The 17,129-nt window shown below is 41.5% G+C and overlaps 1 protein-coding gene across 5 annotated transcripts in view; it reads left to right on the forward strand.

Annotated features, from left to right (window-relative positions):
* The window catches only part of PTPN21 (protein tyrosine phosphatase non-receptor type 21), an 81,878-nt gene that overhangs the window by 44,116 nt on the left and 20,633 nt on the right, over positions 1-17,129 (forward strand). For 2 of the 5 annotated variants that reach the window (XM_054970874.1, XM_054970875.1), the window contains exons 6-13: positions 1,515-1,585; positions 2,328-2,415; positions 3,492-3,580; positions 4,371-4,458; positions 6,443-6,522; positions 10,637-10,738; positions 12,578-12,638; positions 15,887-15,974. In XM_054970874.1, coding sequence (XP_054826849.1) covers positions 1,515-1,585; positions 2,328-2,415; positions 3,492-3,580; positions 4,371-4,458; positions 6,443-6,522; positions 10,637-10,738; positions 12,578-12,638; positions 15,887-15,974 — 667 coding nt within the window. The remainder of the gene's footprint in view (positions 1-1,514; positions 1,586-2,327; positions 2,416-3,491; positions 3,581-4,370; positions 4,459-6,442; positions 6,523-10,636; positions 10,739-12,577; positions 12,639-15,886; positions 15,975-17,129) is intronic. The other 3 variants (XM_054970876.1, XM_054970877.1, XM_054970878.1) reach the window with 3 other exon arrangements.

Consider the following 17,129-nt stretch of genomic DNA (forward strand, 5'->3'; position numbering starts at 1 on the left):
GATGACATCCTGAGCAGATTCACAGCATTCAAAACCCACTGACTTAAATGAATTCAGAAGGATGTAAATTTGCTTTGGATGGCACTGATAGTGAAAAGCAGATGTGGAAGGTCTTGGTGCACACTTTGTGTGCTTTCACACGATTTTTTTGTCAGACCTGCACCCACTGACTTGACTTTAGCAGTGCTAGGAATACCTGCAGCTTCAGCTTATAGAAGTATCTGATATGGATCTAGCTTGGGATACTGAACTGTCACTTTTCTTGGGGGTTGCATCAAAATCATATGGAATAAATCATGCTCAGTTTCTTCTACAGCGGGTACTGTATTTACTTGGGGGGGAAATGACACATACCTCTCCCCCACCCACAAAAGAGAAGGTTATACATAAAAGCAGATGACCCTGGATTTAAACCAACCCCTTCTTATAAAAGGTAGCCGTATAAACAACATTTTTATTGAATAGAAAAGAAAATTAGTGCACATTTTACAACACTTTGCATTGTAACTTTTCTCAAGAAGTATTGAATCATGCTGTTTTAAATTTAAAAAGACAAGAAACTGACGTTTTAAATGCCACCCCCACCCCCAGCCAGACTACTAGGCAAAGGCTAAGATAACATATGACTAATTGGCAGTGCAACCCTAAACAGAATTACTCCCTTCTAGGTCCATTGAAATCATGGGCAGTACACTGTTAAACTGCTTCCCCCACTCCCTGGTGACAATGCTTTCCATAAGCTAGAAGGTCACCGTTATATCACCAATCCATCAAGGATGTCTTTATCCTTACCTATCTAAAATGTCCACAGGCTCACAGCATCTATGGCTAATGCTGTGCTGCTACGTTGCTATAAAACCTGTGGGCTTTGGGAGTTTCTCTCTCCTGGAAAAAAAAGAGAGCTAAACTCTGAACTACTAGCCAACTCTTGCCTCAAGAAGGAGAAACATGGGTCTGCTCAGTACTAACAGTGGAGCAAATACACCCCCACTGTTCTTACTGCATCATACCATTTGCCAGGCAAGGAACTGTAGTAAGTTAGTAAGCCCACCCAACTCTTCCCTTCTCCCCTTGAAATTCAAAGTAGCCTGGAAGGCAGTGTTTTCCAGGTTTGTGTCATTTCCAGTGCCACTCATCTCTGCTGATGAATGAGTTTGCACTCTTTCTCCAGTGCTGTCCTCAATTGCCTTTCATATCACCCCCTGCCATCTCTGCATAGTAACACTCAGCAAACCTACATCCCTCAGTGGAAGATGACCCCCCTCCCCCCATTTAAAGCCAAAAAAGGTACAAAAAATATGTTCCTTTTGAGTGAATACAGAATAGTATTCACTCAGTTAAGAAGTTGTGTACAAACAGTTCTCTGGCAATTCTTCATTGGTCTCTGCAACCTACCTGAATCAGTTTAATTCTGGAGGTGTATGTTTGTTCATTTCGTGATTTGATTGCATTAATTATAGAAGACTGTGTATATTTGGGAGTAATCTCATGTTTTTTCTCCCCTCCTCCTTTAGGGTTGGTTGCAAGATGAGAAAATTCTGGAAGAAGCAACCCAGAAAGTGGCCTTGCTCCATCAGAAGTACAGGTAATGCTTCTCCCATTCTGACTCTGCTCCAGGACTGAATGTTGCTAAGTGAGCACTGGTGTGTGTTGATGCTGGTTTCTCATCCAGTAAAAAACTGGGTTGAGACAAGGTTGGGACAAATGTAACCCTGGTTCCATGTTTAGCGGATCTGGAGATAGACTGTGAACATTCCCTCCCCTGAAATTAACCATGATTATTATGGCCAAACCAACTTTCCCAGGATTGGAAGCCCATTCCAATGGATGTTTGAGGCCATGGTTCATAGGTTGCTTTAACCACTGTTAATGCTAGTGCCAACCAGCTGCATAACCACAGTAAGGTAGGAAGTATATGTTCCTGAAGCTGGAACCTGATTTGGGTAGCCGTGGTTACAAGGATCTGTTCTTTTGTTGGCACTGACAGAAGGCCACAAGAACCAAAGAGTGGATCAGAAATGTGATCTGTTGAGAAATTAAGTACAGAAGCGTTGTGCTGGTGAATGAAATCTTGGCTCTTTACAGTTCTTGGGCACTATCCTGCAGCTATTTATGACAGTTGCACAGTGACAAGGCACGTAGTGGTCATGTCTGTTCTTTGCTTGAGGAAGAATCATGTGTTTGTGCTGCAACACCACCATTACACTTTGAGTGTGTCTTTGGACATGGAGGGAAACATTTTTAAAAAGGTGATCCTCTATGGCTAAATATGCTGCCTAATCTGCCCAAAGGAGCTAGCTATTTAAACTTTTTTTTTCTTTTCGAAGAGGTCTCATGCCTCCTGATGCAGAGATGTTATATATGCAAGAGGTTGAGAGAATGGAAGGTTATGGTGAAGAGAGCTATCCTGCAAAGGTAAGCTTAACTTGCATGTTTGAATTGGTGGGTAATCATTGTCTTGACTTGTAAACCTGCAAGTGTGGTCATATATTTTTTTCTTTTTAAAATCTGTGCTAAGCTGACACCAATTTAAGACATTGTGGCTTACTGTTTATGGCTCTGAGATGCTTGAATGTTTCTGTAGGCAGAAGACAGAGACTTGTGGGCAGGGATTGGGATCTATATTGCAGAGATCTCTTGACTCTTATAAGTATTACTTTTTTACATTTCTTACCTTTTATTGTCTAAAAGATGAGGTGGGCTACAATTCAATAAAATCAAATCAGAGCATCTGTGGTAGAATGGCCTGAATGACCTATCTGTCCCACTTGATGGAGACAGTCTTTCTTGGCTATCTATTTTTTTTGTAACTCCAGACACCATACAAAGTTATCTATACTTGAATAGCTTCTTAAAATATATAAAACTGTTAGTTCTTTCTTGCTACTTTTTATTATAACAAAGTCTATTTAAAATAACAATTAAAAGTTTTTTAATACATATGAATATCTGTTGGCACTCAATCAATCCACCCAATATTGGAAGCATATCTTCACTTCTGTGAAGAATTCTTGCCATTGTTAGATGCTTCTGCACTTGGGCCTGAACACATGGCATCCATTGACATGGGTTAGAGGGTTTCTGATCTACAAAAGGCCATATTGTTGTGTTACTCATTTGTTTATTGCCCATCTCTAAAGCTGTTCAATTCTGGGTCTCTCAATTCCCCCTTTGCCATGTTTAACTGAGAGATTAAGCCAGCTCTGTTTCTGATGTGCAGAAACATCCTCCATCTAGCTTTTGGTCAAGACCAGTAACTGTTCCCATATATTCCTGGCCATATCTGTGACAAGAGCCTCCAAAGATGACCATAGTGGTCAGGAAGGGTCATATGGGAGTAGGCAGCAGGGTGCAGAGAGGTTACCAATACTGGAAACAAAACATAACTTTTTGAGTGTATAGAAAATGCTATGTCCTTGCACAGTTGAAATTTTTGTCCTCTTGAAAGGGAACAAACTCAAGCATTTTCATTATTTCTGGGAATTATCCAGGACAGCCAAGGAAGTGATATATTCATTGGAGCGTGTCTCGATGGAATCTTTGTGAAGCACAAAAATGGCCGCCCTCCTGTCATATTTAGGTGTGTTTAATTCCCATATATGGTAGTATGTTTCAACTGATGTTTTCTTGCTTGTGCTCCCAATAACTTGATGATGATTCGACTGAGGTAAGAATTTATTTCTCTATCAGACCACCAAAGGGGAACAGGAAGATAAACTCTATTGTGGCCCAATTAAGTCTGCATGGTGTCCCAAGATTATTCTTTAAGATCTGCTTAGGGTTTTTTTCATGTTCTCATGTAAGGAATGCCTAGGGAATATTTGTAGAACATAGAATTTAATGTTTATGCTACCAATACCTTGTACATAACTGGCCTATAGAAACACATAGCAATGATAGATGGGATTGGGCTGTAAGACGATGTGTGACATTTTAATAAAATGATGAGCGAATATTATAATGTAATAGAATAATGCCATATATTTTAATGGACCCAGTAAATAAATGCATATCATTGTTGAATTGGGGGATTTATGGCTTTCTACAAATGGGAGGCTGTTCTTGTCATGTTGACTTGAAATTTACACTACCAGTGGTTATCCTCCTATTATTACTTAAGACCTTTGTCCATTAACTACAGGTGTCTAATCATCTGGTTGGTTGAAGTCTTTGACTTCCTGTGTGTACAAAAGCAGCCAGACAGATAATCAGGCACCGGAAGAGAAAATAATACAGAGAATTTTTTTTGCAAATCTACAGAACGCTGTATGACAAATTCTTATTCTCTGTTATGTCCATATACATACAGTGCAGTGCTTTGTGAGGTTTTGAGTATGTGTAGCTGTCTTACTCTCCTTTCCCCTCCGTAGGTGGCATGACATCGCTAACATGTCTCACAACAAGTCCTTTTTTGCTCTAGAGCTGGCAAACAAAGAAGAGACAATCCAGTTCCAAACTGTGAGTGAGCCTTTATTTATCTGCATTTTAAAACAATGGAAGTTACAAGGGGGAAATCAGAATTTATACTGTGTTTGTTCTGATTTTATGTCTGGAAAGTAGCTCTTTTTGTTTTACACATTTGCGTGTAAGTTACTAAAGTACAGTAACGTATTTTATAGTACCGTATTTGTGACCCCCTTGAAACCAGCCATGTTTCCATCCAGGTTTATTTTCCATGTCTTCCGGGGCATCAGCCTTAATGTTGGGTGACTGAGATATGTATTAATTTACATTTCCCCTGGAATAGTGCATCTTGTATGGATTTTTGTTCGTTTATTCTTGGGCACTTATTCCCGTTAGCTGGTCCACATAGCCACATATGTGGGCTTTTGGCATGATGAGCACAAATATGCCTATGTGGGCCGACCATATCAGCTAAAATATCACAGCTGGCACAAGCAAGAGTGTGTGGTGCTTCTTTGATAGATCCATTGGTGGAACACTGGTATTTAACCAGGCCAGATTTCCTGTCTGCCTCTAAATGTAATAGTTCCGTCTGCTCCCTTCTTCTATAAATTAAAGCAGAAATGATCCCTGAGGCTTTAAGATACACATACTCTGTTGATGTGAAAGGAAGTTTCAGGATTTGTACTTGATTGGCAGCTCACTTTTCAGAGAAACTGGTCACTATTGGTCATAAACATCCATCATTTGTTAGCTTTCAAAGACAGGATGTTTTTGTCTTTTGCAGTTTTAGTATTTCATGTCATAATCTAGATGTGAGATAATCACTGCTCATGTGCTCAGTACAGACAACCTTTACTCTGAGAAGAGACTGTGTGTAATGGGAGTAATTGGATCTTGCTGGAATTCCTGTGTGAATGAATCTTTAGCATATGTGCATAAAATCTACTGTGCATAGGCACGAAGCATGCAATTGATTATCCTACATGTAGCTTATATATCAGCTGTTCAGTTTGGTCTTTTGTACACACGAGCATTCAGAAGTATACTGTCCCATTCATTAGCATTTCATGCCTAATAGCCATTTGTTAGCATCTCCTTTGTGAGTCTGTTGAATCACCTTCTAAAGTCATCGAAACTGGTGGCTATCACTGCATTTTGCCACAACAAATTAATTCTGTGTTGTGTGAATTTTTAAAAAATACGTCTCCTGAGTGTGTGTGTGTGTGGTGTCCTCAAGTCATAGCTGGGGTTTTCATGGCAAGATACTATCAGGTGGTTTCCCATCCAGTTACTAACCAAGGCTGACCCTGCTTAGCTTCTGAGATCCGACAAGATCAGGTTCACCTGGGCTATCCAGGTCAGAGTATATACATGAATCATTTTCATTGAACACTCTCAAGATACATTATTTTAACAGAGGCAGAAAAAGTTCTATAGCCTGAGTTTCTCTTGATAGGGCATAACTTTTTAAATCTCTATCATGTCCCTCCTCCCCCCATGCTACCATATTTCCCCCCCTAAACTGAAAAGAGCCAAAAGCTCTTGAGCCTTTCTTCATAGGGAAGGTTTTCCAACCACTTTGGTTGCTCTGTTTTGCACCTTTTCAGATTCTAAGATACTTTTTTTAAAGAACAGAGCCGAGCATTATATTCAGCCACATTATATTCAGCCACATTCTCTGTTACTGAGCCACAGCCCTTCCCCTGCAGGCAACTAGTTCAACTTGGCCTTGTGAATCAACTCAGGAATGGAAGGAGGCCATAGCTCAGTGGGAGAGAATCTGCTGTGCATGCAAAAGGTCCCAGGTTCACTCCCCGACATTTTCAGTTAAAATAAAATAAATTCAGTAAATAAATGATGTGAAAGCCATCTCCCTGAAAACCCTGCTGCCAGTCAGAGTAGACGGTACTGACCTCGATAGGCTAATTGTCTGAGTCAGTTTCATGTGTTCAGTCAGTATAAAAGTAATTTAAACCTTTGTGGATGAGTATATGTGCACGCATATAGTCTTATGTCCATCTCTTTTGTTTGATAGGAAGACATGGAAACAGCAAAGTATGTGTGGCGGATGTGCGTGGCCAGGCACAAATTTTATAGGCTAAATAAATGTAGCCTGTAAGTATTACACTGTTCTCTTTCCATATTAATTTTAAATTATGTTGTATCCTGTAATTTTACTCTTTGCGGTCACCCAAATAAGTTGGCTTCCTTTTTCCCAAGTATGTGTTCTTGAGACTGCAAGTAATTTAAGTGTTTCAGACAGGAGCCTTACAAGTTCTGCTGCTGCTGAATCTAAAAATAAGGGTGTTGCAACTCTGGAGCTTCCAAAAGATTTAGATTTCTGATTCTATCTGGAACGATTTGGTGAAGGGGGGGAAATGTCTGCAGTGGTTTTCTTTCTGAATTAGCAATTCATAGCTGTTTGTATCACACTATTACAATTTCAGTAGTTTTCTTTCTGACTACACAGAGTCCCAAATATTTATATTTATTTTGCTTTTCAAGCTCTGCTCTTCAAGCAGTATTGCCTGCTGGAATGTACTTTTGATAAAACAAAACGGGGGGCTTGTAAAGAATAACAATGGTTGGGACAATCTGGACGCCCTCCACCTATCCATTTCTCTTCTTCAAACATTCTGCTAACAATCATGGGCTTAAGAAAGCTAATTCTTCCCTGACATACACTTTTGTCTTACACTCAACTGTCTCAATATTTTGCCCCTTTTGAAAGAGTCCCAATGCACACTAAATATGCATATTTAGTGCACATTAGGACTCTTTTAAATTTTTTTTTCTTTTTTTTTTTGGTTAACTTTAAAAGTCATTTTTTTCTGCATGCCCAGAGCAGTCCCTGAATAGACCCTTACATTGCCTGTGGGTGGCCCTATTGTCTGGCTTTTATGATCCGCACAGTGTCTACCCAGGCTGCTAACTGATATTCAGATACTTCATACATTATTATAAATTGTCTTATTTAGAATTGCTGTGTCGACAGGCTGCTATTTTAGCTCTCTTTTGATACTTCTGTAAGCAAGTGTGGTTCCAGTGCCTTTTATCTGATACAAAAGAGTTTGATTTCTTTTTTTACAAATTATTATTTGCAGCTTTCAACTTGGCAGGACAGAGTTCATGTTGTGTGCTTCCATATCATGTATCTTTAGCAGATTGTAACATTGCACTGAGTATGTGCATACATTCATAATTCTGCATGGTTTCCTTTGAAAAATAAGCATTTAGGTATATATAATTAATTTATGTGAATGAAGAAAAAGAAAGGAGTACATGGGACAAACCATATTTGAGCATCTTGTTAAAATGCACAGCTGTGGACAGGGATCAAAAGCTGAACTGTAACTGAAGTGGGCAATTGTTAGTAGTGTAAAGAATTTAGAACATGAGGAGAGTTGTCTTATCAGGCACATTCTGTATTTAGGGGAGAAGAACTAAATGATGGCTTGTCCACTGAGCTGCAGACCTGAATCCTTTTCATTTGTTAGGTCTGACCGTTCATATAAAATGTTCTCGCTATGTGTTGTCCTCCCAGTATGCTCAATCAGCAAATTTCAAACAAAACACCAGTTGTGGATATCGGGATTGCATGTACAATTAGGCTTGGCTGCCCCCCTTCTATGGCAAGAAGTCTCCCGATGGCAACCCCCATTGCCCACTGCCACTTTTAGCAGCAGAGGAAGAAAAATAAAATTTAAAAAAACAATGATTCTGCAAACATTGCTATGTCAATGGGTACAACTTGGAAGAGACAAAGGGTTGCTCTAGGAAATCATAGAACCCATATAAACCACACACTTTCCAGTGATTCCTAGTGCCACCCTTTGTCACTTCTGAGATGTACCTGGAATGGACATAGCAATGTTGGTGAGATCACACACATGCTCCCTTGTCTCTGCCATCGGACCTCTCACTGGTTGCCAGGCTCAGCCTGGCAAGTGTAGGATATGTGCATCCTGTACTCACAGTCAAATGTAAAAAATGAAAATGAATGAGTGACTTCTGAGGCAAATCCTAGAGTGTTGCGTTGACTCAGTGATGTCACTTCCAGGGTGAACCCTCAATGGTATACAGTTTCCTAGAATATTGAATTGATGCAGTGATGTCACTTCTGTGCTCATTCCAGCTGGCAACCTTAGATACATACATTAGAATGAGATGATGGAATGGACTGTACCACTTCATGCTGTCGAAGGGGAAATCACATTTTAAATTCTTCTCTACATTAAAATAATTAAAACGTTCTCTGCAAATAGACATCCAACACAGCAGGCAAAAGGCTGGTCCAAAGCCTGTCTCTCTAACCTCCTAGGGGTTTTGTAAGTGATTTTTTTAAAACACATAATCTGAAGTACAGTCTGTTCTATCACCCTTTCCCCACCTCATTCTTTTACACATGTAAACTCAGCCTCAAACTGGTTTCTGTTACACTAATGTGCACACATTATAGGGTTACAAAAATGATTGGCTCTTGTACCCATTCCTACTTTTGGTAAAAGAGCCAGTAGTTCAGTTTACCCAAGACACATTGCTTACTCCTCTTCGTGACTCTTAGGAAGACTTGGATTTCCATGTCTGTACGTCTTAACAATGAAGCAGGTAGGGAACTGCGTGGAAACATGGAGGGATGATTCATGAACAGAAGAGGGTTGGAGAAGAAGCTGGAGGTCCTAAATGATATAATGCAATGGAAGATGCATTGGGGAGGGGTTGTGGCTTGTTGATGGAGCATTTACTTTGCATGTAGACAGTCTTGAGTTAGATTCTCAGCATTTCTTTAATGGAAGGTAGAATCAGGAGGTAGGTAGGTTTGCCAGGTCCCCACCAATGGTGGGCAGTTTCCTGGTGGCTGTAGCCTCTTCCCACTGGTCACTTGTGATTGGCAGGAGGAAGCAGACCACCCGCCATCAGTGGGAACTTGTCAAGGAGGCCAGGGAAGTGGGTGTGACTGTGCCTGCATCCCCAGACAACATCTTCACTTCTGTTGTGACCCAGAAGTGATGGTGTCAGACCAGTTTCTAAAGAGTCAGCCCGAGTGCAATGCTGACAGTTCTGGGTTGTACCGAAAGTGACATCATCACAGAGCATTGCAAGTGTGCTGGTGCACTGATGCGAAAAAAGAGCGGTGAGTGCCTGCTGCCTCACACCTTCCCTGAACATCCCCCCCCCCAATACCTGCTCACTTATTGGAGGGGAAATAGGTGATGTGGAAGATCTCTACCTGACACCCTGAGGAGCTGCTGCCTGTTAAGGAGACAATACTGACCTTGATAGATCAGTGGTCTGACTTGGTATAAGGCAGCTTCATGTCGTATCTATGTCATGTAGTGCTACTTTTGTGAGAAGTAGCACTTGTTAATATATGGTGTTCCTTCTGTGAGTGTAGTTGTTAATGTTGGTACCTACATTGGTTAGTCTCTCTCTCTTCTGGCTTCCAGTATTTAAAGACACCGGCTGTTTGCTTTGTAAATAAAACAAAGCAGAAGTTCAGTGGCTCCTTAAAGACGAATAACATTTATTCCGGCATGAGCTTTTGTTAGTCAGAGCTTACTTTTTCAGAGGCCATTGAAAGAAAATAATTTCCTCATATTTACCCCAAAAAATTGCAGAAGAAAATTTGTAAAATTTGTAACTGAAGGAATGTGAAAAAGAACAACCTCTAATTGTATGTAGTTAATCTCACCCCAGCCTCTGCCCAATTTTGCATGCAGATTGGGAAGCATCTAGTGAATATGTGGCATGTATTGCTATGTGATATTCTGCTACAACATGCACAAAAATGTTGGAAACACTGAGCCAGCACATCAACTCACATGCACGCGTGCGCACGCGCACACACTCAGAAACTGGGCTTAACATTAATGAGATTTGGAGGAAACATGGATAGTTTTGTCTTATGGTTTCTTTAATGCCTGCAGTTCTTTTTCTTTCACACTATGTGGACTAGAAACCTGATAGCAGGGAATCTTTGGGTGCCTGGTGCTGGCTGATGCAAGTTGCGTCCAAGACCTCAAGTCTTCTCTTCTTGTCCTACACTAACAGAATCCTTCTCATGTGGGGGGGGGTGGAGTGAGGAAGCCTGGGTGCTTACAGCATAAAAGCTTTTCTAAAGCCCGCTTGATAACCTCTGGAGATCTCTCTTCTGTGGGTAACAAACATCCTCTCCTTGGAATGGACTATTTCATTGTCTTCATTTTGTCTGCATGTGCCTTGTCTTTAGAGACAACCTAGACTCTCCGCCTGAGGAAGGCTCTCAGAAATCTTTCCTCATTCTTTCCTTTCCACGCTTTCCAATCCTTTCTCGTCCTTCTCTACCCAAAGGGTGAGCTAGAAAAAAAAGCATTCTCTTTTTCCATCCTTCTGAGTTCTTTGCATGCCGTGTATTTGTGCAGCTTCTGTGATGGTTTGTGATGGGGACAGCTTTACCATGATGCAACACAATTGTCCCTTTGCACAGGGGCATCTGTTCCCTGCCTTCCTCTCTCTGTGATACTTAAAAACATGAGCAGGCCAGAGAGTCGTTTTTGATGTTTTGGTTCCCAGAATAAAAATATCTACAGCTGCAATTGGCTGGTGATGTTACCAACAGAATGTGTGAAGCTGAAATTAGGCAAATAACATTTGCTAGTGAAGAGACAATGTGTCTTGTAGAACCAGTTTGTGTGTGCAAAAATGTTCTAGGTGGTCCCCACATTTAATTTAAAGGTTTCCAGTCCATCCACTCTCCCTCCTGCATGCAGTGGTTGCATGTCAGCATAGTTCTTTATTGGCCATATATATTTATTTAGATATTTATACCCTGCTTTTCTCCCCAGTGGGAACTCAAAGTGACTTACAAAATCATTCTCCCTTCCTCCATTTTATCCTCAAAACATCCCTGTGAGGTAGATTAGGCTGAGAGAGTGTGTCTGGCCCAAGGTCACTCAGTGAGCTTCCGTGGCAGAGTGGGGGTTTGAACTTGAGTCTCCCAGATTCCAGTTCAACAGTATAACCACTGTACTGCACAGATTCTCATAGAACTGGCACACAGGTTTAAGGAGAAGCCTGGGCTTGGGGAACCCTGTGACAGCAGACACTTTTCATGTGCTCTGTGTCATGCATTAATTGGTTCAGTTTTAGACAACTCTGAAGCAGGAGGGATATTGGCAGCAACCATTGCAAATGAAAGCAAAGGAAAATATTGGAATTCTTCAGCTATATTTATGAGTCTCAAAGCAGTAGGAAAAGAGGAAGACCTAAAATGAGATGGCTTGACTCAATAAAAGAAGCAGCTTCCTCCAGTTTGCAAGATCTGAGCAAGTCTTGTTAATGATAGGACATTTTGGAGGTCTTTCATTCATAGGGTAACCATAAGTCAGAGGCAACTTGTCGGCATATAACACACTGCCTGGACTATCTGTTGCCTTTTTAACCTGCCTTTCCTCCAAGGAGCTCAGGGTGGAATACATGTTTCTCCTTCCTCTGGCCACATTACAATATGACCTTAATGTGCTGTGTGTCACTGTCAGGACTATTTGGTAGAAGTAGGTGGGTGTATGCAAACATATGTAGCCCCACCCACTTCACCAGCTTGCCCAACACACTGTGAGATGCAGTGAAGTGTGATGATGTTCGATCAGTTAAAAAGAAAGCCCAGTCTCCCTCCCCATGTCTGTTCTGTGCATCTAGCAACTGTAAAGGAGAAAACTTCTTCAGTGTGTTTGGGGGGGGGGGATGATAATCCCATGTGTGCGGTTGTCTGGCTAGACATCTAGCCCAGGTCACATTATAAATACAGATACAGGATAAGCTATAACTCTTGAGGATGATGTGGCTGATAGTGAAACAAAATGCAGGATTTTCACTTCTGCCATTCAAAGCGTTTCCCCTCTGGATTCCTGATGGGAATGTGATACATGTACGATAAGCCACTGTGCCGTGTCTTGCTGAACTATTGATGAAGGAGGAATGTTAAAGCGATGAGCTTTTTCTTGCATCTGCTTTTATGTTCTGTGTTGGTTGTGAAAGATTATATCTGCCTTACGTGTACACATCTCATGTGCATGAGATAACAGGGCGGGAAGTGAGCTTGGGGGATGTCAAGTGGTGTAATGTTTCTGAATGTTCTCTCAGCGGTTGCGAAAATCTGAACCTATCAAGCTTTTTTCTCCGTTCTTTGTAGACAAACTCAGACGGTGACTGTGAATCCAGTTAGGAGGCGATCCTCTTCCAGGATATCTCTGGTAAAGTTTTCTGTATTCATTTAAAAAAATGAATGAAGAATATTAATGAGAATAAGAAAGTGGTATTTCCTAAAAGATAACAGTTTTGTTGTACTTTACCAATGAGGCTACAGTTGCACTTCAGCAGTAAGATCCCTTTTGAGGCTGTTTCAGTGGCTTCCATGAACCAAGACAGAAAGTTTGGTCTTTGAACCATTCCAGCCTTTACCGAGGGCTCAGGATCTGTCCTTTCCTAAGCAGAATAATGGAAGGACTACCAAATAAATGTATTTCCTCATGAATATCGTTCCTCATGAATATCGCAGTTCCCCAAAGAGGTCACATATCAGGTGGCCCCGCCCACCTGACTCTCGGCCATTTTGGGCCCATTTCAGCCTGGATTGGGGCCGAAACGGCCCAGATCGGGCCTCTGACAGGTGGTGGATCACTCTCCCACCCAGCAGTGGCCTGATCCTGACCATTTTGGACCCCTTTTTGGCCATTTTCAGCCCCTTTTTGCCATTTTGGGCCCAATTTCGGCCCTGAATGGCCAGGATTGGGTCCAAAACAGCCAGGATAGGTGATGTCAGGGGTGTGGTATATGCAAATCAGTTATGCTAATGACACATTTCTGGTGCCAGCAAGGGGTGTGGCATATGCTAATGAGTTATGTTAATGAGTTATGCTAATGAGTTACTCCAGCTCTTTTTCTACGAAATGACCCGTTTAAGACTAACCAACTTTATAGTAGTATACGCTTTTGAGAACCACTGCTTTCTTTGTCAGATGCATCTGGCGAAGAGAGCAGTGGTTCTCAAAAGCTTACGCTACTGTAAAGTTGGTTAGTCTTAAAGGTGCTAATGGATTCTTTACTATTTAAGTATTTAATGTTCGTATTTTACAAATAGAGGACTAGAATGAAAGGAGCCTGCCTAGGCTGCCCAAGGATTCCCTGGGAAAAGAGAAGGGGCTGAATGTTGATCCTTCCTCATTCACCTGACTCTGTTGTCTGTTTTGCCAAATCTGGATTCAGGCCCCGAAATCTAGTTCATAGAACTGGATTTGTTCAAAGGATATGGAAATACTGGGGAAGAGGCTTTGAGGATTGCAAAGGAACTTGGTGTTGAACTGGTGATGGCTGCCAGTTGTTGGTATTTCATATTTTTATAGATGAGGGTGAGAATTAGCAGGAATTGTTGGTTTTTACTGAGCCCTATTTACACCATTAGGGAGGGTTAGATGGATTTCTGGAACAATGCCCAAGATTATTTATTACACTTCAAAGTATCTTCATGGGGCTACCGTTTTTTATTAGGGAAGCGGCAATATGGTGTGTGTATTGGTGGGGGGATGTTTAACCATTTCCTCCCATACTGTTTCCCTGCCCCTGCTGTAGTTATCCTTACAGAGAGAAAAATGATATTTACATGTTGACTATATGTATTCCCTCCCCCACCCAGGATAATATTTATTCCAATTTATTTACTTAAAACATTTATTAGCCGCCTTTCTACCTTACAGCACTCATTTAAAACCACAATTTAGGAATGTCAATACATAGAAAGCTAAATCAGTCATGTTGTCCTAAATAAAAATGGCTGCAACTGCCTCCTAAAGATTGAAAATGAGGGGGAGGTTGTTACATAATTGTGAGGCTGCCACCAAAAGGCCCTCTTTTGAGTAGCCAACAGACAATATTCTTTAGTTGATGAAACTGTCAGAAGGGCCCCTCCCTGGCATCTTAATTCCTGGGCAGGATCACATGGGAGAAAATGTGAAAAGGTACCCTATCCCAAGCCATGTAGGTATTTAAAGGACAAAACCAACACCTTGAATTGGGCCTGGGAACAGATCAGTAGCCAGTGAAATTGCTGTAGTTTCGGGCTCACATGGTCCCGATAGCTGGCCCCAACCAGCAGTCCAGTCACAACATTCTGCACTAGCTGCAGTTTCTGAATGTTGTTCAAGAGTAGCCCCAAGTAGAGCGTATTGCAGTAGTCCAGTCTAGATGTAACTAAGGAATGGATCACTGTGGCTAGATCTGACTGAACCAGGAATGGTTTGGGTAGAATAATTTCGATTGGGAAAATGGTATAGAAGGAAGTGTTTAAAAACACGCCATTAGAGCTGCCTCCTTGGTCATTTTGTTATCTTCATGTGGATGCATTGAAGTTTGAACACCCCCATAACATGAGAGATCCTGCTTGCGTGACCAGCATCCCTTTCTGTCACAATCTATCCTGCGTTGTGAAAAGGGAATGTTAAATACTTAGAAGGGTTCTATCTTGTTCAGACAAGCAAAACAAAGATGGAAAGCACTTCAGCTTATTGAATGCTATCTAAGAGCAGAACCACAAGTGACAAAAGGCACAGATTGGACACTTGTCTGCTTCCCTCAAGTTTTGATGGGAAATGTAGGCAGCTTGGCGGAATGTTGGACAAGTGACAGTTGAAAAGTTCATTGGACAGCAGTCAGAGAGTGAAGCTGCGAGACCAGGATGCCTACATTTCCCATCAAAACTTGAGGGAAGCTGACAAGTGTCCAGTCTGTGCCTTTTGTCACTTGTGGTTCTGCTCTTTGTTACTAGCAACGTCCCGATTTGCTTTAAAGATACTAGGTTCAGTTCCTGGCACTTCCAGTTAAAAGGATTTCAGGTAGCTTGTGTTGAGAAAGACCTTTCTTTGCCTATGCAAAGACCTTTCTTTGCCTTTCTCCTGCTTGCCATAGTGGGCAACTCAGAGCAAGATGGACTGATGGTCTGAGTGAAAGACACTGATACATTCAGAAATCTCCCATGTTGGATCAATTTGAGCTCTCAGTTGTCTAGCAGATGTGTAGAATTCCTGAATTTATTAGATCTTGTAACTGGCTGCTAAAATCTTGTCTGTTTGCCGCAAGTATTGCAAACCTGGTGATTGGCAGATCAGTGCAGCCCATGTCCTTAAAGAGATGGATTTGGGCTAATCTGAATCTGATTATATGTGCTTGTCAAAACACTGGCATCCTCAATCAGCAGTTTTCTTGTTGGCTCCTGAATTCACTTCCAACATGGGAGATTATGTGTAAGAGTGCATGGATGTCAAACAGAGCTTCTCAAAGGAACCCTCATCACTGAAGGTTGCCCCATTAATTTATCTCAAGATAGCCAATTGGTATATCTGCTCCTTTTTTAATACTCAGATCCACGTTACTGAAATGAATGGAGTAAGAAGGAGCATTTGTTTAAGTTCTGCATGCAAATCTCATTACTGCTACAATATCTTTTCAGCAGCCCAAACCACAGCCTTATATGATGCCACCACCGCCTCAGTTACATTACAATGGACACTACACAGAGCCATATACATCTTCTCAAGGTAAAAGGTTTGTTGTGCTTTACACTGCCAGTATATTTTATAAAGGGGCTTTGATGGTGGTGGTGGGGAATGGCGCCTGGGGATGCCCTAAGCTAGCCCAATCTCATCAGATCTCAGAAGCTACGTAGGGTCAACCCTGGTTAGTACTTGGATGGGAGACCACCAAGGAAGACCAGGGCAAAGGCAGGCAATGGCAAACTACCTCTGCCTTGAAAACCCCAGCAGGAGACACCGTAAACTGACTACAGCTTGACAGCACTTTACACACATGGTAAGAAGAGAAGAGAATGATTTGAGGACCATTTATATTGTCGAGTTGATAATGCTAAGTGGGTCTTGACTTGGCTGGTGACTGAATTAGGAGACTGAATTCAGGGGCCCCACATATGATGCTTTGAACTTCCTTAAGGGACTATGTTGGCATGCATGAACAAACCTGGGGATATCAGGCATTTCCTTTCCCTCTCTCCTCCATTTGTGCTTGGTAATGGAATAAAGGACTTTTGCTTTAAGTGGCAAGCCAACAACTATTTTTCCACACTGTTCCCTTAAAAACCAGGATCCAACAGTCTGTTTTAATTTTGATCCGGAATCCTGGATTTTAGGGAAGAGTAAAGTGTACATGTTGGGTTGAGAGACACAATGTCAGCCTATGATTTTCTAGTTACACATAAGCAGATAATTCCCCTCCTCAGGCTCGTTCATGTAATGACAACTAATGGTTGTCGTTTATCGTTAGGTCTGAAGCATGCCATTATTTAAGTGCAATAAATACGTGAATAAAATAGAGGCTAGTAAAGGTTAAGGGCTTGTTCAGCCACTCATTTTTTTAAAAAAAGAATACTCAGTCATTGTGTCAAGTGGTAATGGTAAGCCTGCTGCCTAAGGACTGAGAGGTAGTTCACTGTATGAAAGGAAGAAGATATTGGGGTGGATCCAACCATCCTCCAAGGATCCTTCTTAATTGGTTCTTCCTCTAAGGTAAGAGCTACTTAAGTTGGAAATAGGCTTCTTAGATGGGAGGAAGACTTTAAACTTGGAAAGATGGGTGCAAATATCTAAATAATAAATAAAATGTCATCAGTGAAGTGGTAGGATCCAACACACCACAGGGTAACTGCAGCCTTCCTCTAGTATTATATGGAGCAAATAGTA

The sequence above is a fragment of the Eublepharis macularius genome, chromosome 2 (assembly GCF_028583425.1).
Source record: "Eublepharis macularius isolate TG4126 chromosome 2, MPM_Emac_v1.0, whole genome shotgun sequence".
NCBI classification, from domain to species: Eukaryota; Metazoa; Chordata; class Lepidosauria; order Squamata; family Eublepharidae; genus Eublepharis; species Eublepharis macularius.